The 25,621-nt window shown below is 31.5% G+C and overlaps 2 protein-coding genes across 3 annotated transcripts in view; both read left to right on the plus strand.

Moving 5' to 3' along the window:
- The window catches only part of LOC133188382 (uncharacterized), a 186,641-nt gene that overhangs the window by 46,578 nt on the left and 114,442 nt on the right, over positions 1-25,621 (plus strand). The window lies entirely within an intron of this gene.
- On the plus strand, positions 702-11,738 carry LOC133188873 (uncharacterized). Of its 2 annotated transcripts, none has more exons than XM_061324357.1 (6): positions 702-804; positions 7,814-8,062; positions 8,326-8,421; positions 8,661-8,681; positions 9,741-9,764; positions 10,485-11,330. In XM_061324357.1, the coding sequence occupies exons 1-6, from the start codon at positions 738-740 to the stop codon at positions 10,490-10,492; spliced, it is 465 nt and encodes a 154-aa protein (XP_061180341.1). In that variant the 5' UTR covers positions 702-737; the 3' UTR covers positions 10,493-11,330. The 2 variants fall into 2 exon arrangements, with proteins under 2 accessions (XP_061180341.1, XP_061180340.1); XM_061324356.1 differs by lacking the exon at positions 10,485-11,330 and adding an exon at positions 11,337-11,738 and having other exon boundaries at positions 703-804.

The following is a 25,621-nucleotide window of genomic DNA, read 5'->3' on the forward strand; positions in this document are numbered from 1 at the left end:
ATTATTTTATATCCATCTAACACAGTGTATAATGCGATTAGTTTTCATGGAAATATCTGGTTATGAAAGACGAGACGGAGATAATTATTTATGCCTTTTCTAGAAGAAACTCTAATGCTTCATACTTTTGATAAACATCTTAAAACAAACGTTGGTTTTAAATATTGCCGAGAATTTTAACTTTTATTGCCGTAACGGTTAAAAGATAACTTCCGTAACGATATTTTTCCCAAAATTTAACTTATTATCGGATTCATGCGAGACTTCAAAAATCGCAGTTCAGCGTTCTATACTGAACATCAGAAAACAAAAATTGGTCAAATTCAGCTTATTTAAAAGATAATAAGACTTGTTCAAACATTAACTACCGTAACATTACCTTAAAATCAATGGTATATTGTAATTGTTGTAAAAAGTTAATGATAGCAGATTTGTGGACAACTCCTTCTTATAAGTTCACTGATATGTCTTTTAGAGAATTATGATGTTGATTTTGCTATTTGAAACATTTTTTTTTTCATGTTTTATACCCTGAATTGGTCCTTTTATTGTAGAATGACTGAGCTATATTTTCTATAGTATTCTAAAAATATCGGTAGAATTATTGGACCGTTGCCCCCCCCCCCTCCCCTCCCCGTTCCTACGGCCATGTAACGCGTTAACGGGATGTCATGAGTCATGACCTCGTTTTCATATTCCGAAGCAGCACATTTTTGCTTGCAATTAAGGTCGTTCTAATGGAGCAGTTTTCCTGTGTTCGAGCTGCCATTGTTTTTGTTTTTCTGGTTCACGGCACGCATATATGTAAGTGTATAATATATTGCATTTATATAGTACCTTTGTTTAATCTAAGCTCAATTTTAACGTCTCATAATCAAATGATAACAAAATAGACGATCTCTGAATTTAATGTCTTGTTTTTACATGGATCAGTGAATTCTTTATTGGCCAGTGCACGTGAAGGTTTTGTAAACTGTGGTGTAAAGAGACATACCTCATATTGGTCGTAGATTCTGTTCTATCTGAAGATAAAATAAATAAGCATGCAAACCTTTAAAAGATGAAAAAATGTCCATAATTTGCTACAGTTATAAATAACAATACCACTGCAGGAATCGACACTATGGAACGCCACAGCTGTCTTAAGGGTACAAAATATGCATCATAATGTCAATTTTACATATTAACATTAAGTCGATCCTTAATATCATGAAGTCCACCTTATAGTACAGAATTTATATCATTAAGTCCACTTTATATTATATTTAGTACACATTAATTTATATCATTAAGTCAACTTTATTATCGGCCGCAGCAGCGGCCGATCTATTTGTATATTTGTGTTAGAAAGTGCACATGGGGAAATGAGACGTTATTTCTTCATTAGTTCAGTAAAAACAATTCTATTCTACAAGTGGTAATCCAACTTATACTCATAGTTCTCTTCCTAAATTCTTCAAAATCATATGTCAGTTTTGAATATTTTTAATATTCCAAACAACCAAAATGAATTTGAATTACCATATCTATATTAGATTCCGAAACTTCATAAAAATCCTTACAAACAAAGATACATAGCGGGTTCCAGTAAATGTTCAACCAAGCCTCTTTCTTTACTCCTCACTAAGATATTAACAGTAATAACAGAATAATGAGTAACTTGTAAAAGTGCATGATGAATAAAAACTGATAGGTTGTTCAACTAGGAAAAATTGTTTTGAATAATTATGCTATTAATGATACAAGGACAATTTTTTCTACATTTTGCGCCGCGCTGCGCAGCACAGCCTACCCTGCAGAAATCATCGGCATCATCACGTGACAAAAATCCAGGATATCAGCACATGATTCATCTACATCTTGATTTTGATTACAATGAATTCTGACTTTATTACACCGATGAATAAATTTGATGAATAATTGCACTAAAATTTCTATTCATTTATCATTCAATATTTATTTATTTATTGCTTTGAAGACAGTCTGAAAAACAAAATGATCACTCTTTCAGCTTTGAATATCTTTTGCTTTCCTTAATTGTCAGAGTACTTTTTGAAATGCTAAATTTTGTTGCGGCCGATTTGATTCTTTGCATAAATTTTACTTGTATAATGTGTTTAACTTTATATTATGAAATTTATGCATCATAGTGTCAATTTTACATACTAAGTCTATCCTTTATATCATTAAGTCCACTTTATATGATATGTAGTACACAATTTATGTCATTTAGTCCACTTTATACAATATGTAGTACACAATTTATATCATTAAGTCTACTTTATACAATATGTAGTACACAATTTATATCATTAAGTCCACTTTATACAATACGTAGTACACAATTTATGTCATTTAGTCCACTTTATACAATATGTAGTACACAATTTATATCATTAATTCCACTTCATATACATATATTATGTAATACAGAAGCTTTGATATGCTGTCAAATTAAAATACTACATAGTCGGATGCATATAACATTAAGTCTTCCTTTTATATCATCAAGTCCACTTTATATAATATGTAGTACAGAAGCTTTACTATGCTGACAAATCAATGTGCTACATAGTCGGATGCAGATAACATGCAGTCAAAAATCTAACGCATATTGTCAAAGTCATATTTGATTGAGTCAATTCTGTATTGCATGTAGTGCAAAAGTTTTAAGTTTTCTTCATATAATATCAGTCTGGTCGAACTCTCAAACGGGGATGTACCCTCTTACGAGGCTCCCGCCATGTAATGCGCAAGAACTCTTGCCATATCCAGCATAAACGAACTTGCCTATATCATCTGTCTTAGGAAAAAAAGATCGATAATATTATTATCCTGCTATGAACTTGGTAAAATGTCAAGAGAAAAAAAATCAACAGGTTAAGTTTTCCATAATTTGAATTTATACTGTAGGAATAACGAAATATTTTCCGCTATTTCATGAAATAATTTATTAATTTTGTGTGACGTCTCAATTAAAAAAAATAATTATGTAATTAAAACACAAGGAAAGATATTCTACACGTAAAAAGGAAAATATGAATTTAGAATCTAGATTTAAATAAAATGAAATATGCTGAAACGCAAAAGAAAGGAAAAAAAACATCCTTCTTTAGGGGGAATTATTATTTATAGGATGTAACTTTGTTCTTAAAAAGTAAGGACATCTGCAACTTTGCGAAATCGGTAATTTAACGGTTGAATGATTTTCATACCATTACCGGAAGTTATGTTTGTGCCCGCTTAACAGAAATAAAAAAAACGGCATTTTTAACAAAACATTTGGCAATAATTTGGGTTTTCAAGGGTTTCTTTCTGTTCATCATCAGTAATGCAGCAATATTCTGAACAAAAAAATCTCCTGTCTTTTCCTGACGTGATGCCAAGGCGTCCTCAAAATGACTTAAATGTGCATTTTCATTGCTCTAGCTGAAAATTCTATAAATAAAGGTGAAGGAGAGTTGCAGATGCAAAAATGCACTAAATCACGCCTAATCAGGCTCATATACGTATCTTCAGCATGTATGACAGTCCGTGGTCCGGAAGTCCTAGGGTTACCACACTACGCTGGGTTCGAGAAAATTCGATCAAAGCATCTGAAAAACAGGCACTAAAAATGTCTAAGAATATTTCTTTCGCTCAGATCAAGAGATTGGTGAACCTAATGCATCGTAGAAATCGAGTTACAAATGTTGATTTGATTTTAACCTATTTTCTTATGTACTGAAACATAAATGGATTGGGCATCAGGAATAGCCTATAGAAACCCTCTCTATGACGAGTTACAAATGTTGTGCATGCATGGCAGATTGCTCGCTGTAATTGAATGGCCGGGGAGGGGGAGGGGTTTGGGTGTTTAATCAGTTATGTGTTACTTTCTAAAGTTAAAAGATAACATTCAACATTTTTATCAAATCTCTGATGTTTTTAAATCAAGTTAAACCTTTACATTATTCTTTTTTGAAAATTATTAGATAAAAAATCAGATATTTGCAGATTACTGATTGCTGCGTTTCTTTTGAGTGTCAGTACATAATCCCCCCCCCCCCCCCCCCAAATGATTTATCGTACTTATTAAAAAAGATTTCCCAAAATTTTATTTAATTCTTATAAGATATAAAAGACAATTAATACAAAAAATTGCATTGAATTTTATTTTTAATTGTATTTTTGTTACACTTCCTTGGCATGATTATCGATAATAAAGATCGTTGATTGCTATGGTAACGGGTGGATTCGCGCCGATTACATTTTTGTTCTGAGTGGTTTCGCCTCCAGTTTATACTTGTAATTAAAGGCGTCAAATTTTTGCACGTGTGGCTTTCGACAGTTGTTTTGACAAATTGTTAAATAAATGTTATATGTTTGTAGTTTTTGCCTGTGTGCTACGGGAATTCTTTTTCATGTGTCAGTTAAAGCGATCTACAGAGTACATCTATTTTATTACGATATATTTACATTTCCAATGTCTTTGTCCGAGATAAAATTTCAAATAGTAAAAATACTTTATTTCTACATAAATATACTGGTTCATCGATAGGCGAGGTGAAAAAAAAATCATGATCATCGTCTTGAAACCAAATTCCTTAAATTATATTAAATTTACATGCTTTTGATTCTGCAAATTCACGTGTTACAAGTCCCGCTTCTGTCTCTATTTCTCCCGCCCCCACTTAATGATAAAAATTCTGTAGTACATGTACATATTATATAAAGTGGACTTAGTGATATAAAGGATAGACTTAATTTTATGTATAATTGACACTATGATGCATATTTTGTACCCTTAAGACAGCTGTGGCGTTCCATAGACCCCAAACTGGGTCAATGTACTTAAAGGTAACCCCAAATCAGCATGTAATGTAAACAAGGCAATAAAAGGATGCGAACTGTTGCTTAATGGTACATAACACAAACAAAAATTTGATGCCTGGATTCATATACATTTTTTGACTAATTTTGAATTCGCAGCTATGTTAAGGCTTCCCGAAGCTTTAGAATGTGCTCAAAACATAATATGTCATGGCGAGGTCGGTTTTGCTTTTACTTTATAAGTATTGAACTTTAGTACTTCCAATTTATATAGAGAGTTTCCTTGGCTTTATATTAACATATTTGTTATGATATCACATGACTTTGTTGATCACGTGACGGTTATTTATAATTTTTTGAAGTGTTTCATATAAATCGCTTCGGCGCAGCTGATTAACACGATAATTATTAACATTTTGTTATATAAATAAACTCATCGTATCCTTGTGTATCCGAAATGTGCTTGGAAAAAGTCATAGTATTACTTGTGTACAAAATATTTGGTGAGAAATCAACTTACCTACAAATTTGAGGGTATTTTCCACACAATATCGTAATCTGTATTAAAACAAAGCCAACACACATTTTTCCCAAGCAAGATTCAGTTAGAGAACAACCTCTTCTTACAGATTTCTACAAAAATTCTCAGATTAATCCTCATTATTCACCTGCGCCAGACTCTTTTATACACACAAAATAATTCTACCTCCAAGCACGGGTACGAAACAGAGTACATTTCAAAAGTATATTTTTCATAAGCATTTTGAACATGCGGAATTTCGATCAAGGGTATTTTTAAAATAATCGGACATATAAGACTTAAAAAACCGTTAATGACCCGTGAATTTTGCAATAGCTATCTAGCATTTTACATGCAGTTTGAAATAAAGTGTAAAGTTCATGAAACTCTCCCCGTCATAACACCTCAAGTTTGCAGTGACTTGACGTCATTTTCCATTATGACGTCATATTTTGGTAGTTCAGAGATGTGAAGGCACAGAGTGCACTGTGATATTTCTTCGGGAAGCCTTAACCTACCTGCGTAGAAATTACACAAGTAATAAATCCCTAAAATATAAAGAAATCTAAGTTTTCTTTCTTGCTTAAATGTGCGACTTTGTTTTCTATATAATTCTATATAAAATTTTGCATATTTTTATCATTGCGACAAAATCTTACAAGGTTCTCCCACTTTACCTGGTAAATATTATTCAGCTTACCTACTTGCATATAAATCTATGAGATTATTGCTGATTTCTGAAAAAAAAGTTTGTGTTATTTATCCTTAATTGTTCTCCTGATAATATGCAAATATTATCTTTTCATAATTGTAATGCAATTTGGTTCCCTTGGACATTCGGTATAAATGCTACACACTAGAATGTTGTGTACAGAGAGAAAAAAAAATAATAGAAAGTTATTTATTTGGTTCATTACTGTATCTATATTACTATTTAGTAGCACTATGTTGGAGAGAATACAAAGCTGTACGATTTACTTCTTCGTAGTAATTACGTGTATTTAGCGCTAATTAATCCGATGGCGTAGGTAATTAAATCACACATCAGCAAAGGAAACCAGAGTGACAGCGGATTGACCGGAGTTTAGTAGCGTAGCTGTTGTGCTAGATGTTTGGTTTAATTGACCTCCTTTGTTTTTTGACATTTTAACCTCTTCTATCTTCTGAAATTGGACAGTGCGACCCGAAAATTTGTCATTTTTTTATTGTTCGTGTCATTGGTCATTTTGAGTGCTATATATAAATTTCCATCCGTGATCTTGAATCTATTTACCGACACAAAAGATATACAGTGTTGTTGGTTTTTATTCAAGCCCTAGAGGGGCTTGATGCTAGGTCATCAGTTTACGATTTACTCAGTTTAAAAACACGAAAATATATTATTTTTGTAAATGAAAACATTTCTAGAAACAAAAATGAAACTTATCTTGAAAATGTCTGTATATTCAAAGATATTTAGTGTTTAATTTCGGATTCTATTCTAGACGAAGGAATAATGAGTAAAGCTCCGCAGTCGCAACAGTTTCTATACAGAAATTTTCGCGCTTTCTTTTGCGTAGAAATCTCATGTAAGTTTTACATCGGCCGTCAATGCATCCATGGACGAGTTCATTGGTTACTCTGAAAGGTGACAAGGTTAACTCATCATTAACATTTTCTTCCATGATTTGCCGACTTTAAGTGCACAAAATTAATGTTAATGCTACCCTGATAGGTCTATAGTTTTGTTATTTAAAAAATATGGGCTATCGTCGATACCCATAATGACTGGGACTTGTTTAGGATTTGTACGGATGATTCTATCATTGGAAAGATGTAGCACAGGCCTTTAATTAGTACGCAGGATATTTTCGAAGGTCCCCCTCTCCACCTTGAAAAATAACAATATACATGAATTTGTATATCAAATTTTGCGATGTCCTAAAATGCATGTAGTATCAAATAGATTTATATGGACAAATGTTTCAATCAATAAACTATCGCCACTATGCTTCATAAAAGAATGATGTATTGAATACAATTCATTTTTAAAAGCAGTACCATTAATTATATCAATTCTAAGTTCTTTAAGAATTTTAAATTTAAAAAAATTAAAACTATTTTTATATGTACATGCATTTTGTTTCCTAGCATATGTATTTCATTCAATGGAGGATGTTGAAACTCAATAGCCTACATCTTATGTCATTTTAGGATATTTATGACACTTCTTAGCTGACTTTCTACAGCTTGAGTATCTCTGACGTTTTGTCAGTAAATACTTGTTATTTTGCATTAATATATAAACACACACACACACACACACACACACACACACACACACACACACACACATATATATATATATATATATATATATATATATATATATATATATATATATATATATATATATATATATATATATATATATATATATATACCCATCCGTCTGAATATTGTGCTATTGTCCGAAAATGGCTGATTTTGTTTTGCTTTCAGATGTGAGGTGCCAATTCAGTGCCGGCATCGGAACAAATCACCATAGACGCTATACGATTGGTCAGACTTATTTCGAAACATGTTTTGTCGAATTACCACCTGATGACAGTATTGCAAACGTGGACACGTACTGGAATGTTAGGGGATCTGACTATTGTTACAACGGCCAGAAAGTATTGATAAATAGAAACTATACCTGTAATGTAACTATAGTACATAATACGACTTACTATGACCTTACAATTCCAGGTATTTGCTTTACCCTGATTTCATATTCAATTTCTTTCTTGATTTCTAGTACAGTCATATTTATTTTTTCACTTTAACAAATAAATAATATGAAATCATTTATTCTCTCTCTCTCTCTCTCTCTCTCTCTCTCTCTCTCTCTCTCTCTCTCTCTCTCGATGGATCCAGTTTCACATTATATTACATTGAAAAAATAAGTTTTTAGAAAAACTGTACCGTCTTTCCATATAGCTGACTTATCCTCTCCTTTTCTCTTCCATTAGACTTAACAATCAATGATGGTGGTACATACTTTTGTAAAGTAATCCATAACACTAAAGGGGGGAAGACAACTTTTTCTCACAATATAACAGTCATAGGTAAGTAAGAAATTAAGCTGAATAGAATAAATATTTATTAAAATATTTGTTAACATCTTAAAGTCGTTTAGGTGGAATTTCTAGCAAGATGTTAATAAGGTTTTTGTTTTTTATGTAAATAGCAGCATTTTAGAATGAAGTGTTTATCAAACATTGCATAATCTATAATATATCAAAAATTAGGTCTTTTTCGATATTATACCTCTCATATGTTTCAAAGTTTGTTTTCCTTATTACAGACCCTTCTATCACGACAACAGGTAATCATTCATCATTTTCCCTTTTAATGTTTTTTGATCTGTAATAAGTACATGTTATTATTCACCAATATACTTAAATGCGCATGCAATTTCAGTCATCTATACATTTTCACTAGCTTTTGTTCTTACATCGGTTTAAAATGTTTATCATGCATAGATATTTTCTTGCAAACACCGTAGTAAAATTCCTTAGCGCCACGGTTTAAAAAAAATCAGCGCCAAAGTTCCGCCACAGTAAAATATTAGCGCCACAGTAAGATCGTCATCGATATGGAGGGTAAGTGATTTTAAAATGAACCTCCAAATTGTGTACAGTTTTCATTTTCTTATGCTAAACTGTAATTATAGGACCCACTGCTTGGCTTGCACTATCAATTTTCAATTATCTTGAAGTTCTAAATCTCGCTGGACTTTATACATGAACATGATGAATGAAAAGAGACAAGCTATTTTTTTTTCACACTTCCCAGTAACTGCAAATGAAATTTTTTGATAAAAATTAATGACTTACCTAGCTTTTCTGTATATATTCATGTATTTAAATTGCATTGGTATTGTGGGTCAAACATCGTACGCGTATCGTTATCATAAAATGTCGAAAAAAAGATCCATCATCAAGTATTTTATGACTCTAAACTGCTTAAGTTATTTTCATTTTTTCATAATTCACAAGTTTTAAGATACCTTAGTCAATTGAAAATAATAATTGAATATAAATATATACTCGCAAATTCAGTCGCGAAACGACCGCAGATATTAGCACTTCGCGTAAGTCTTGCGTCACATTAAATTTGAAATGATGGAGAACCTTGTGTACGAGCTACATGAATATTATAGACTGTAAACTTGAGTGTCAAGCGGACATTAATCAAAATAATTAGTATTAATAAAACGATAAATTAAAAATTGTATCAAAATATTCCCCATGATAGTAAAATGTTAAATGAAAAATAATATCAGTTGGATATCTATGTTATGTACTAAATTTTCTACTTCTTATAATTCATCCTTTCATTTCGATGTTCATTTATTTTATCCCTAATCTTGTATCTTTTGCAGAAGCAACAACCATAACAACTATTGGTAAGTACCTCTTTTGACCTCACTTTTAGTCCTCTACCAGTGATTTCAAGTTGAGAAAATATTTTATATAATAGAGTGTTTTACATGTATACACATGTATCTTATATGTCTGAAAGAGTTACAGATTACTTTACATTTTGATTAGCTTTAATTATTTTTAATGGAATTATAAGTATGGTTTCGACTTTTCCACTTAAAGCCTAAATTTTAAGGGGATAATAAATTATGCAATGCTCTAGAGTGGTTGTTTTATAACTAGACATCTTATCAGCAGGCATGTACGCTTTTGCTATCGGAGTAATAGAGATTAATAGTATATGTAAATGTAGATAAGACTTATTTTTTAGTCTGATAAAATTTCATAAATATACCTTCTACACATCATACAATAAATTAAATAAATCTTGTCAGTTCCAAAACATATCCGAATTTTTCCATTTGTTTTTTTTTATCTATTTTTTTTTTTTATTTTTAGTAACTATAGTATGTAAAACATACAATCTATGCAGATATTGCTCAGATTATGAATTTATCAAAATTTTGCCAGAAATACATAATAATTTTATTTCGTAACAACTTAAGATACTTGCTAAAATACTCTCTTTTAAAAATATTTTTCTCAACATCTTCCGTTTAGATTTTATTTTAATAAAAAAATTGTTGGTATTATTAATTTTTAAGAAAATGCTCAACCGAATAAATTGTATATTTGCGATTAAGAAGAATGAAAAGGGTGAAGATAACGAACACCAATCGATCTCAAAGCTGTATACAGGGCTTAAAAAGCGGACCTCAGAAATCCCAGAGATTGGATCAGATGTCTAGGAGGAGAATACAACCCCTGTTGACCGCTCAAACCTGTCATGAGTCCTATGTATTGATCAGGTAGACGGAACATTCCGTCGTCAAATTCAGTATTTAAAAAAAAAGGCCCCTGACAATTGCTATGAAATATGTCAATCAAAATACGACCCAATCATAGGTTATATTTGCCAACAATGTCATTATAACTACTATAGTATTTACAATAAATTGACTTTAAACGAGGGTATTGAAAACCCTGTAACATCAAAATATCTTCAGTAGCCTGGGTCAGTTTAAATATTGATCGTACTCAGAAAATGCTCTTGAGTATCGAATAATTTGGAAGACATTAACACTATATACAGTGTACAGGTAATAGATGGATATTACTAAATAAAGACGGAAAGTTGACGATGGAAAAGGTGAAGTCATCTCCTCTGTCATACAATTTATTACCGTCACGGTAGCTCAGTCGGTAGAGCGCTCGCTCCTTGATCTGAAAGGTCGTGAGTTCGAATCTCGGCCGCGACTGACCTAAGTCGATAAAAAATAGGTAAAAAAGTGAAAAGTGAAAAATTCTCGAATGGGACGTAAAACAACATATTATCAATCAATCAATCATACAATTTATTTGCAAGTTGTCCTTCATTGTCAAAAGTCAGTGAAGCATCCAAATATGAAAAAAATCTGAAATTGTGATGGAATTGTATTTTAATCAATGAATACATGTATCTGATGTTTTTGTCCATATTATTGTTTTCTTTACAGATGATGGCACCGGAGGTTCTGCTTCTGTACATACCAAAGTTCTCTCAACAATTGTTATTATGTTTTCAGCTTTTCTAATTTACAGTTGATTTTACAATCGATTCATCTTTTCCTTTTATCAACTGCATAACAGTTTATGTTGATTCAGAGGTTATCATTTGGATTTCTGACTCCCTTCAGTAAGTCTAAACTGAAAGGCAATACAGTTACCACCAAAGACAGTAAAAAGGGTTTTATCTTTGCAGTAATTCAGATATATATACTAGTGTACAATAATTTTGTTTTTTTTGTTTTGCACTACCTCTTGGCTATTCATACTTAAATTTTTGTCTTATATACATATTTACTTTATGTATACGTTATTTGCTGAATATATTTTTGTATTAAAATTTTGCAATTGCGTTTTAGATTTCTTTAATTATTAGCATCTCTCAGTATACCTTAAGTAAGACAGGTACATTTAACATTAAGTACACAGTCGGCGAACAAAACAAGGAATGCATTATTTTGCCCTCAATATATGCTAACTACTAAGTATTCTTTTTGTCGTATAAACTGGTGTAAAGACCTTGAAAATCCCATTCCATTTGAATATGTGTATGAGCTCATGATCCCACATCTGTATTTAATTGATTATCATAGCAGTGCATCGGTACATTTGACTAAATATTATAAAAAGAAGAAAGATTCCAAAGGCAGCCACATATTGTACCCTGTTACCATATGTTATCCCCCCCCCATATACTCCTTGACTTTTTCATATAAATAAAAAAGTATGCTCTTCATACGTTAAACACAATTCAGATTTAAGGAAAGGAATGGACAATGAATACAGTTATAAAGCTATCCTACAAATGAAATCCCCCTTTTTGAATTTAAAAAACGATTGCTGCTTCCCTAAGATTTCATCAATAATTTTCAAAAAAAAAATGTGAATTCATTTTTTCCAGTTTTGATTTTTAATCTTAAAACTAGAGTAGACAAAAAGTTTTCAGTTTTTTAGATGAAGATACAGGAAGACATATTAGGGAGAGCATTATGGATTTTTCCATCAAACATTTAGTTTCTTTTAGAACAGTGATTTTAGGCTTAAATTGTTCTTTTTTTCTTTGAAATACAAAAATGCCTATGAACATTGTTTAACAAATATAGTAAGTGCATTTTAAAATAAAATATATAGTTAGATCCTCCTTAAAAACTAATATATTTTTTCATTTTTGCAATTGTAAGATAGACAAACAATTCTATGAAATCATTTGAGTAAATGCACTTTTGTGAATAAATGACCTTTTCACACAATATGGATCTTATGTCTATTTTACACAAGTTAAGCTCGGACACTGACTGTTTATAATGTAGAAGTACATTGGTTGGCATAAAAGAAAAATGTGTGCCATTTGAAAGATTTTTGTTTCGTGCAAAACAAGTATAGCGTATCTTGTAAACCGTGCACCGTTTAGAACTAGCAAACGTGTTGCGTTTGGTGTAAATCGTTCAGTGTTTGGTGTAAGCTTCAAAGATTTTCGTGCAAAGCGTGTCGCGAGCGTGCGAGAAGCGTGTGAGAAACGCGCAACTTTCGTGCAAGAATCGTTCGAGAAACGTGGAGGATTCATTCGGAAGTCATGGTATTGAGAATATGGGTGTCGATGGGTCAAGATGCCAAACAGTGTTGTTTGTAACTAACATTATTCGAATATATCATACTGGTGTTATTTCAAGAGTGAGAATAAACAAAATACGAAAACAACAAAATAAATTATTTAATCAATTATAATTTTAATGCATTGAGTTCAATATATTATATACATGTAAGCGATGCAAGCCCAGCTTTTAAAATATTTTTTCAGAGAAAGCAATACTGAAACTAAAATTTTCAAACCAAAATCCATCATGACCCCTCTTTTGTCCTAAACCATTTATTACCATATACATATTGTGATATATAATTTTGAAACGATATTTCATTGAAAGTCTTTTAATACATATAATTGGTTGATTGATAACATTGTCAATTATATGAGTTACGAGGGATTATCAAAAAGTTCGTGGACTGATGCGATAAAATTAATACTATGTAGTCGTTGATTACAAAATTTATAGGGAACATAAAACAACAAAAGTTTAAGGAGTGTTCAAAATTTCAGCTTGATATGTTGATAATTTGCCAAATTATCATTAAATAAAAAGGGCATTATATGATCACCCGGCGCTGTCGCCGTTTAGTTTTATGACGTCCGACAACGTCATTATTCTCAATGCCTGTTCTCTCTGCCTCAATATACTTATCTTGATGAGATTCTCTGGATTAAAGTAAAGACCTAAGCCCCTCTTGTTTATATGACTTTACAATGTCATGAACACCTTATTTCAATGCATTAATATTGTAAATATTAAATCTATACAAAGGACAAGATCCTCGCTTGGTTTTGCCAGCATAATTTTCTTGTCGGAGTTCAATGTCAACCAATAATCAACGTCACTTTTCGACCTAACTGACTTTGGACACCCTGACAACAAATATACATTAACCGTGTGTCTCTTTTCTTGCTGAATCGTTTTTGGTATTTAAAAACAAGTACTCTGCATGTATTTTATTTCTCTGTAGCCTATTTAAACATTTTCTAGGTCTATGCCAGGTTTTTCAGGGGCTGAAACTTTAAAGAATGTTGTAAAATGACAACCTACCCCCATTCGAGGTCATTTTTAACCCCTTTATTGTTTGGACATTGCATATAAAATTTACTATAAAATTACACAGAATATACAGAATGATAAAAATTACAACTTTTACGGATAATATGTGTCATATCACATGAGTGACTTAATGGGATTTTCGAATGACAAATGCTCATATAGGAAGAGTTTTTCTCAGTTACACTCAGGTAGAAAATACGTCTTGTTCGAGGGTGCGCCGCCTGGACATAGCATTGCGTACAAAAAACATTTGCGATTCACTAAAAAATACAGACAGAAAAGAAGATACTTATTTAATGTTTAGAAATTCATTGATGTATCTTAAGTGGTTTTAATTTTATGACCCTAGTCCAAGAACTTTTTGAAAACCCCTCGTATAATTCACATGCATTGACGAACACAGAGCTAGATACCTCCTTGACTGGGTGGTGGTGTTTAAATGAAAAAAAGGAAAACACATACTTTCAAATTTTGTAGTTAAGAAAGTGCTTAATTTTTTATTTTAAAAGATTACTTTCTTTGTTTAAGGATGCGCCAGATGCACCCCATAAAAATATACTGGAATCTTAGTTTACACCTTCAACTCTCTTCTTACGATTGCGATCAAGGTCATTCGTGTGAACAACAGCGATCATGGACTCCCTATTCCGGGAACTGAAACTACTCTTGTCTCCTACATGTATCAATCATGGCTTAACTGACATCTTATTATTTGCAAAATTACTCGTAAATGCATTAATTAGTATTTAATAGGTAGAAATAATTATATTTACTCGGGGATTTTATTTTTAATCAGTCCGAAGTTTTATAGACAGTGAATTGATTTGCCTGTCTATTCTTGAATATCAACTAACAAATTATAGTAATAAATAAAAACAATATTCATATATTAGTTGTTTTATTAATCACGCAGTTTGAATTTCTAGTCTTTAGGATATTTGAGTTTTCAGTATCTGAACATGTGTACATGTACATTGTATGTGTAGGTTAGAGCATCGACTATTAATTACATAAAACCTCGATCCTGTCTAGCCGAGTTTTTAATAAATCAAAAACAAGAAAAACAATCTGTTTACAGAAATCAAACACAATTTAATCAATATTAATTACAACTCAGCATTGAATATTTTTTTCGGTTTATATACATGCCGTACTGGTGTAGCATATCACGAAAGGCTTCTTTTCTTTATTAATCTATGACCAGTTCGTAATAATCTGAAAAAAATGTCCTAGAGATTCAGATTGGAAAAATGTAGATCGAGGCAAAAGCTTACGAGAGTCTTGTAGAAAGCGTGTGAGTTACCTATACCAAGGTTATCGCACAATCCGTGCTACGTTTCGTGCGATGTGTCGTGTAGACCATGTAGCAATTCGTACATACATATACCCTGTAGCGTTTCGTGTAAACCGTGACGCGTTTCGACCAAACCGTGTATACCGTACGTGCAGCGTGCGTGTGGGATTGGGATAGTAGCACGTTCCATGGTCTATATATATATATATATATATATATATATATATATATATATATATATATATATATATATATATAACGATCCTTTAATGAAACTACCCCGGTAATGTCCAAAAGCATTATTTCACTTGCATCCTCAATGACTGTACAGTGCAGTTTTTGACTCGCATAGATGGCAAATCGAGTCCTCTAGCTCGCTGTACCTGCTCTGCTTATATAAATTTAGAAGAGGGATTCCACAGGTCATGAATTAAACCTCGGGCATGGAAGGGAGTTTTATTCTAATAAAATGAATTTTTCTGTGCTGTATCAATTTTCTTCACTCAGGGCAGCTCTGTTAGTAGAAGAGCCATTGTAAATTAATTGTGCTTTAAAATAGTGTTAATTTCATTGCAATGTGTATCGGTAAATATCCCTTAATAAAATTAATGTCCAAAAAATTGTATCTCACTTGCATTGTCAATGACCGTATAGTGTAGCGTAGCACCGCAAGAATCTCATCGGCATCAAAAGCAAGTTTTTTGACTTGCCTAGAATGGCCGATTGTTGTTAGGCGCTCTATCTGCACTATTGGAAAGAGAGAGAGAGAGAGAGATATGCCTCAAGTCGAGAGTTCAAGCTTGGGTTTGGGGCGGAAGACACTATCATTATAAAATGAACTTCTCTGTGTATAATTATTATTAAATGTATCATTCTAATTATTAGAGAGGGTTTTCATGTCATACGCCTCTTCTTTTGTCTTACGTCAGTTTGTTTAGGTTTAGTTTATCCCTTTCCATTTCGACATCTAATGAGAGAAGAAGAGAATATTTTTTCTTCATTTTTTCCCTAACAATGTCTAACGTCAAATGGTATTTGAATTGAAAAGGGGTTACAAGTCGTAAGGATTACAAATGTGCAACAATAGAATGAAACATCTCTATTTTTCTCAAATATTTGGTTTGCTTATTAAAAGTATTTCCACATTGTACAGCTTTAAGCCAGCAGGTGTATAGTAACTTTGGCGTAAGTACATGGTACATATAATATCTCTTATTAGGCCTATTAAACGAGCTTTAGCAAAGGGAATGAGGGAGGGGGTCGTGCATGCCATGACTTAAACAATTATTTGGTTTGAATAAACAAAAGTGTCGTTATCTTCATAAATGATTGAGTTGAAGTGGCCCTCATCTAACAGTAATGTTTATAGGGGTTCCTAACAATCAACATATCATATGAAAAGAATATTATAGTAAAATGTAGTTAAATTTGGCAATTTAAAGTGTCAACGTTATGACTATGTTTAGTCAAAGTTTTCAAAGTATTAACAATAGTAGATCAAAGTGTAAAAGTTTGTCCTTAAAGTGAAGAAGGTTTTATAGAAATAGCTGTAACAAATCTTAGTGTGAAAGTTATCTTTATATTTAACTGTAGTTTCAAAAATTTCAAAGTTAACTGTAGAGAACCATGGTTTATTATTGTATATTTTGTTAGTGTTCCACAGCGATCATTTAGGTCAAAGATACCCATCACCATACAGGATCTAAGTTCCTTTTCAAGACCTCCCAAACACCCATCGTTATATTATTGTAATTGTGGAAACAGTTTAAAAGGTTGTTAAGGATACCTGACAATCAATAGATTCATGTTCATACAGATAACTTTGGTAAACCACAGTATATATATATATATATATATATATATATATATATATATATATATATATATATATATATATATATATATATATATATCTCCACGTGATGATAAGTGGTGAGATAGGTCGGCAGAAGATGCTTACTCCTCCGAGGCACGTGATCCGACCAATGGAATTTTGTGCTTTTTGCCCTGTTCATAGTCTTGTACTGTTTGTAGGTTTTTGAGATCGATCACTAATCCTTTTTTTCATCTATTTCATATTTTGAACACATACCCTTGACTTTTAAAACTTTATAAAAGTGTAATTATTTTGTGCGTTAATTTTTGATTGACTTTTTGCCAAAATAATTCGACCCATTACATTTGGCACACATGGAAGATATTTGATTTTATTGAAACTGATACTGATTATAAAAGTATAATTATTTTGAGAGTTATGTTTTGATTGATTTTTTGCTAAAATGATATAACCCACTACATTTGGCACACATGAAAGATCTTTGATTTTATGAAACTGATCCTGATTTGTGTGAAATGTTTTCTGATAATCGTCAGAATTGACATAACTGGCATGTATCCAGTGAGTCTTGATAACATCACGAGCGGCATGATATACTCCAGTCCAGCTCGCAACGGACCTTGCATTGCAGAATTCATTTTCGAAAGCAACACACCATCCAACGATGTATTCCGTGTTATTTATTTGTATGTATCTTCCAGTGAGGTTATATTCTTTTTCAGCATTTCCTACAGCGCTGTAATAATGACCATAGAGTGTTTCATTTTGACACATAAGCGTCATCTCCGATAGAAGCTGATTACTCCAAATCCCAGCTAATGCACATTGATCCCCGTGTGGGTTTGGTGATTTACAAGATGAAGATCCTACAAGAAATTCACAATGCCTCAAATTTTAACAGACAATTTTACGGCAATTCCTAAACTTTACATTTTTTTTATTTTTTATAATATCTATATATCTATTTATTTCAGAAGATAAAAGATACGATGCTATTCAAATAACAGGAATTAATAAAACAAAATTTTTGCTGTATGTATTAAGTTATTTAAAGATTGAATTAACAAGTTTGAACAGAAAAAAATAACAAACTGGCAGTCTTTGGCATGCTATAAACTGGGAACACACCACACACAAGAATCAGAATATAAAGTATCTTCATTCTGCAAGAAAATTCATAGTTCTCTAATCGTGATGAACAGATAAATCAATATTTGAACATGCTATCCAGATATATCTAGATTAAAATTTACTTAAATTTACTAGAGATTTTTAAAAAGTACAAGGGTTGATCCAAAACTAATTTCACAACTGCTAAAAAATCTTGCACAATAGAAAGTTTTCAACAAAACTTTATAAACTAATACCTCTATCTATTTTGACTTTTGCCCTTAAATTTCATTCAGATATATGCAATACTTTATATAAAATTCAAATAAATACATTGAGATATATGCAACACTTTATATAAAATTTAAATAAATACAATATTATATCTTGTCTATAGCAGAACGGCAAGAACCTGCGTTTCTGTTGGACACTTATTTTGAATCTGATGGTATGGAATAATTTTACGCAAAAAAAGGAATGAATTTAGGAATAACATTTGGACAAAGTCGAATAATTTTTATGTAACAACTCAAATCAAGACGCTTTATAGCAATATGGCAACAAAGATTATAAAAAAAAAAGCACATGAGAAGTTAAAGCACAAATTGTTAAACTGAAATTGAGTGCTGAAACGTAACGTCATAATGACTTCGATAACAGTCTTGACATGCGGCAATATACAAAACCCATCTTCGTTAGCCAAGGGTTTCTGATACGCTCCTCATAGGCCCTTGGCATACGGTGTTAAAAAAAGTTGGGATTTTTTTCTCAAGTTGTGATTGGAGTTGATCGACATTGTTCGACCAATCAGCAATTGTTTTTTGTAAATGACGATATTTGCGTTCGGGATGTATCTTGACTCTTTAATATCGGGAATGAAAAACGCAAGTAAACAACGATCCGTAAGATAACATGCCATTCTATGAATAGCTATATGGTGTCATCCTTTATCTTAAGCAACGTGCAAAATATGTGATTAAGAATCTGTACTGAAGATGTAGATTTGCATTTTTTAAAACATGTTTAAATAACAAATTAACAAACTCAAAACCTTCTTGTTAATTATTCTTTAAAAACATTATTTTTTTAAATACGCTTTTTATTTCTGTCAATGACGCAATCTGTGCGTACCTAGAATCGTGATCACGTGACGAAAACAATCCCGTCTTTTGTCAGCACCGTATGCCAAGGGTTTATGAGGAGAGTAGCGTATCAGAAACTCTTGGCTAGCGAAGATGTACAAAACCTAACACTATGTTAATCTTAATATTAAAAAAAAGAATTTTATATGATCGAATGAAATTTCAAGGCAAAATTCGAAATAAATACACTGTAGGCGTATTAGAATGTCAAAATGTGTTGATTCCATTTGATTATTAACGATTTTAGAGCAGTTGTGACATTACTTTTAAATCAACCCTGGTAAATGACTTCTGTGGATATCAAAGCAAGCACGATTGGGATCGTTTTGTTCAAATTCTAATTGCAAAGAACGTAAATAGATATGAAAGGCATTCTTCAAACAAAGAAAGGACGTCTGTTGGTTATTGCGCCAGTTTAAGTCATCACGGTTTGTCATTTATAAAATGTATTTACTAAAATAGAGCACATAGTGAGTTGAAATTTGAATTGAAACAATTCCTAAATAAAAGAGAAACCCCTACGAATTAATGCAAAACTTTCGAGATATACTGCAATGCTTATTCAGATTAAGGAGCTCTAGCATTCTTTTAAGTTTGGGAAAATTATACATGTATCATATAAAGTGTACATTTTGAGTCTATCTTATAAAGTGTACATTTTGAGTCTATCTTCTTTGTTTTCAGCCATATTTTTTCCAGGAATTGGTAAGAAAGAAAAGGATGCAGTATTAGAAAACAGAAATCACCGTTTTTTACTTACACTGGGAAAATGCATGTAAATAATGCATTCATTTACTTTATCTTGGTCTACTATAATGCTACAAATACTATAATCCAAATCTTATATCTCAGGGCAGATCGATCAATCTAAGTGCATAAAGCTTTTCTATAATTAGCACTCTTTAGTGAGCAATGTTTAGAGCTTCCTTAGCTTCTTGTGAAACGTTTAGTGAATAGTCAATTTTAAATGGAAACCATCTAAAATACCCGATACAACAAATTTTACTACCAAAAATGGCGTGACGGGGACAAGAACAGCAATAGGTGTTGAAATTGTGTGAATAAGAATTTATACATTTTTCCATCACATTATGACTGACTAAAAACACTTTTCTATATATCTTTCCAACAATAAAATTCCTGGTATCTATCACATAAATTTCAATGATAGAAAAATATTGTTTAGAATTTACCTTCACTATGAGGTTTCTTTCCTGTATGAAAATTGCTTAACGATCTGTTTTTTAAATTTATTTATCTGTGTTTTATGTAAATAGATGATCGCGTGAACAAGCTAACCAGGGATAAGTTGCAAAAAATGATTATTAATCAATGTTCATATGAAGTTTAAAATAATGCATTCAAATGTAATTGATATATGTGTTTGCATTCAAAACTGTTCTTAGATATTTCGCAGATAACGAATGATCAATCTCTCACCTGACAATTTTACTTCCACCTTTTAGTAAGATATTTTTTTAGTTGGTACGCTCATAATAAGATCTGTTATCAATCAGGAACGGGTCTATGAAATTTGGTCAGGAGGCATTTTTTTTTTAAGAGACACGGGTACTGGGGCTGTCTTAAGATCCCCAGTAGGTCAAGGGCAAAGCCCTGATGAGGTCTCAGGGGATAAAGTCCCGGAATCTCCTGAGTTTTTGTGATTTGAAAACTAAACTTTAATCTTGTAATTAACCTTCATAGGTGTAGTTACACTCCTCCTACAAACACAAACGCATTTTATAAGCAATAATCAAATTTTGCAAAATTTCTCATCAAATAATTTAATTTAATTATGATTATCTTTTAAATGTAAAAAAAAAAAAGAACTCAAACTAGCCTGCTTTCTGATATACATGTACATGTTCACAACCACCAGCAAACTCTACGAAAAAAAAAAACAAGCTTATCCAGAGAATTTGTGTCCCCAGCTTAAGGTGAATTTGGTTTTTTTTTAATTATTTATTTATTTATTTATATAAGGCAAAGCGTCTTTACACACAGGTTTGTGAGCTTGACTCTCATCAAATATTAAAAGCATCATGTTTTACGTATATACATACATGAAGTAAATCTAGAAACTATTTCACTCCGTAACAAAAATGAAACCAAAGAAATGCCGGGTGCCACAGTTGCTTACCATGCCGATTATACTTTCAGCTTCATAGAGAGGCTGATTTCCGGTGCTTCGTTTTTGGTAACTAGTTCTTCAGTTGGTTTGTCAATGTTAATTTAAGTCTATGTGCTTTGTTAAGACTATTTCTTTTTAATCAATTTTTTGATGAATTGATGAAATAATTTAGTACATAATTATACATGAATTCATTTTTTTTATTATAGTGGTTACGGCAAAACAGTATTCTGAAAGGGATGATAAAGTCTTAGCACTAACTAAGTTTCGATCCGTGGACAGCCATGTCGAAATATTTATCGTTTTTGAGTTATAAAGTGAAAGCTTTTATCTAGTTTGGGGTTTTATCTAGAAATAATTTGTGACAATACACAAGTTTGTGACCTTGACATTTAACCGTCCTCAAATATCACTAGAATCAGGTTTTAATGAAGTGCATCTGAGAACTATTTCACAATAAATACGTGGCCTAGTGACTTTGAACTTTGCCCTTTTGAGTTCAAAATCAGTAGGGATTTTCTTAAGGCCGAAGGAAGTTGTATTATATTTCATTGCGAACGCTCAAAGGCTTTTCGAGATATTGCCTGGAAACCAAAGTGTAAAAAGACAGAATTTATGAATTTATGACCTTAACGTTTGATCTTTTGACTCGAAAATCAATATGGGTCTTCTTTACGCCAGAGGGAATTGCAATGTAAAATATTTCATTGCAAAAGCTCAAAGGCTTTTCGAGATATCGATTGAAAACAAAAGTGTTACAGACAGACGTACGGACATTTAATTCTTGCTGATCCACTATCGCGATTTCTACCTATGAACAAAACCATTTTTCATCCCTTTTGGAAGTTCCTGAGGCATTTAAAGAAATTTCTGAGACAAGAAAAGTGAAATTTCTAGTATAAAAATATTTCCAATCTTTAAAATATTTTTTATTTCAAGAAGTGGATGACGGGTCTAAAAATAGACAAACATTACGAAACTATTATGATGCTTTTGCTAGAATGCCAGATCTTGTATTTTATAAATTTATAATATAAATTTGAACGTATTTTGATACGCACTTTTTAACATAATGACTTTGTCCTATACATTCATTAGCATTTGACCTATTTTGATTTTTTTTGAAGGGACGTGTGCCCTACCCCTCTCTCAATCCGCCTGTGTCAATTTAATATTAAACTGATTATGGTCTTTTCAATCACATGTTTACTTATCTAAAGAATACAGTATACTAGTATTGTAAACCAAAGAACATTTCCAATGATCTAAATCAATTAATTCATTTTAAGGGTAAACGGAAATTTTAGAAACAAAATTCACCTTATACAACTTTTGAAGAAATAGGTGCCACTTTAAGAAATTAATGACTGGTAATGAAGGAGATAAATAATCTGTTACAAAATAACATTTGTTTTAAATTTAGGTGAATTAATCTACTTTTTCTTTCGTTATATATATATATATTGTTATTCCTATACAAAGAAGTCTAGGAATTTATTTACTTTGTGGGAGAAACGGTTCCCTTTATCTTGCAGCTAAAGACTGCTATAAATTTGTGTTATTTCTTGAATGGTTTTAGTGCAAAGCATAAATGTAGGGGAAAAGAAAGCAAAACCTCTGTTTAGATGATTTGTGACATGTTAAGAACGCGCATCAAGTCTAAAAACAAATTAAAAAGAAAATAAATTTTGTTTGGTAAACAAATTGGAGAGAGAGAGAATGCATTTTGCTTGTTAACTAGTTTTTTTTTTCTTTCAAAATTTTATATATTATCTGCTATCATATTTTACCGGCATGCATATCCTAAACAATGTAAATTCTGAGAAAAGATTGTGTTGTCTTCACCTATATTTAAAAACATCAAAAATAAAGAATTTACTCCCAAGTTAAACTTTCAATCATAGAAAAAAATATCATTATGGCAATAATTCGTCACAATTTTTATACAGAACAAAAAGTCAACGCACACAGAATTATTGCTATGTGCAAGTACTTTCTTCACATATGAACTTTACCTCATAAAAGGTATTCATAAACGCTCTTGAGACGCGAGGATATTATGCAGCCGATAATAACCTTCAACCTCTCTTGTTAGCACGCAGGTATGTTAAGGCAGCATAAAGATCATTAATCGGCAAATTCTCAATTTCGTTTCGTTTTGTAAAATATAACATTGATAAAATCAGAAAAGCCACCGATTAAACATTTACTACCATTATTCATGATATAGATGCCATTCAACTACGACGTCATCATATGACTTCTATATAGATAGAAAAATACGTGAAAAGTTCACACTACTCAGAGGGATAATTCATTTCTGGTCCGTGTATCACTTAACAGTCCAAATTTCTAAAATGATTTAGAGTTTTAGAATTTTAATAAATAAGTTCAAATTTCTTAATTTCAAAAACTCAAACTGATTTCGTTAATTGAAATTTAATATTTTAGTTCCAAAAATTAACGTTTCACATTTTAAAAAGGCTTTAATTTTTTTTTTTAAGATTTTTACCTTAAATATTCAAAATTCAAATTTCCAAAAACTTATTTTAAACTTTTGAGTTGTTAATCTACCAGTCCGTGTATCACTTAACAATTAAAATTTCTTAAATGATTTAGAGTTTTAGAATTCTAATATATTAGTTCAATTTTCTAAATTTCAAAAACTCAAACTGATTTCCTATATCAAAATTTAATATTTTAGTTAAAAAATCTCAATTTTCAAATTTCCAAACAGTTTTTAAAAATTTATTAATTTTTTTTTTTTTTAGATATTTATCTTTGTTACGACTTACAGCTGTATATTATAAACGGCGTAACATTGTGGGGCTCCTTAATCTGAATGTTGAACGAAAGACAACAGGACATAAATTGTTTTTATTATTTTGTTAGATTTTATTCAAATAGATATACACAAAACTCTTCATTGGCTCTGCAGTATGCACCTGAAATAAAAACAAACCAACCACTCTTTCCACCAAGCGTTAATCTAAACCACCCTTAAACAAACCCTTTAGTAAACACAAATAGACCTAATACCTTCAGGTCTTAATTAAAAGATTGAATCAGTGATTTCTTCACTAGTGAGTATAAATATTAAATACCAGAGGTTATAGCAAACAACAATTTGTATAGGGACAAAAAGTTATGCTAATTTCTCAGTAAAATTCAATACAATGCACCAAGCATTTGTTCATAATTATGTCAGGAATTATAAATATCAAGTTCAGGTCACTTCTTGTGCCTGAGTAAATAGTAATCAACAACGGTGAGTTCAGATCACTACTTGTGTCTGAGTAGAACTCATAAAATGCAGAAACAAATAATAAAGCTATCAAAAGTTGCTAACAGATTTAGTATTAGATTAGGTTACTGATAATTACCCATCTATATTCTTCAGAAACGTGCTCTGCAAGCGTCATCGTTCAGTTAGCCTCAGGCAGAACCTTTCTGTAGGTGAGACTGCAAACGTCTGTCTGTCAGAGCCCGCGGAGCTCGTATTTATACCAGTTAGACCCTCTATGACGTCCCATGTATGACGATTTGGCGCATAACTTAAAATCACTGGAACACTTCGGATGCAGTTAGTTTACTGTACTCACCCGAGGTGTTCCGAACTTACTTTTCGGCTTTTACCGCTTAATATAAAAACTGAAGTGTAATTGTAAGGTTTTTACCCAAATTATCAGTGACTGGTCTTATTATTTATCCGAATTACCAGATGTAAGCATATTCAGCTGTATAATAATGTAGTTATTGAACCATTAATGGTGTATTTACATTGTGTGTTGAATTTCCCTAGTCACGTGGAGGAAATTCGGAATGAGGTGTACACTATACGATATTTTCCTATTAAGATCCTGGCTTTATTTATAATAACGATTCAACAAATAAAAATAAATTCCATTACACATTATTCTTACTATCATCCACTCATTATTTTAATGACTCATATCACAATAAAAATCTGGTATGTGTTTACTTGTTCATAACCATAGTGGAGAATGCCGAATTCGTAAAACCTTAATATTTAAAATTCAAATTTCCAAAAACGATTTTTGTATTTTAAACTTTTGA

This window comes from Saccostrea echinata, unplaced genomic scaffold, assembly GCF_033153115.1.
Source record: "Saccostrea echinata isolate AGI-Se365-2 ecotype Australia unplaced genomic scaffold, CSIRO_AGI_Sech_v1 ptg000016l, whole genome shotgun sequence".
In the NCBI taxonomy this organism is placed as follows: Eukaryota; Metazoa; Mollusca; class Bivalvia; order Ostreida; family Ostreidae; genus Saccostrea; species Saccostrea echinata.

Coding starts and splice junctions, on each gene's coding strand:
- LOC133188873 (XM_061324356.1), top strand. CDS start 738: ATGGAGCAGTTTTCCTGTGTTCGAGCTGCCATTGTTTTTGTTTTTCTG. Junction 8,063..8,325: donor CTATGACCTTACAATTCCAG/GTATTTGCTTTA, acceptor CTCTTCCATTAG/ACTTAACAATCAATGATGGT. Junction 9,765..11,336: donor AACAACCATAACAACTATTG/GTAAGTACCTCT, acceptor TTTTCTTTACAG/ATGATGGCACCGGAGGTTCT.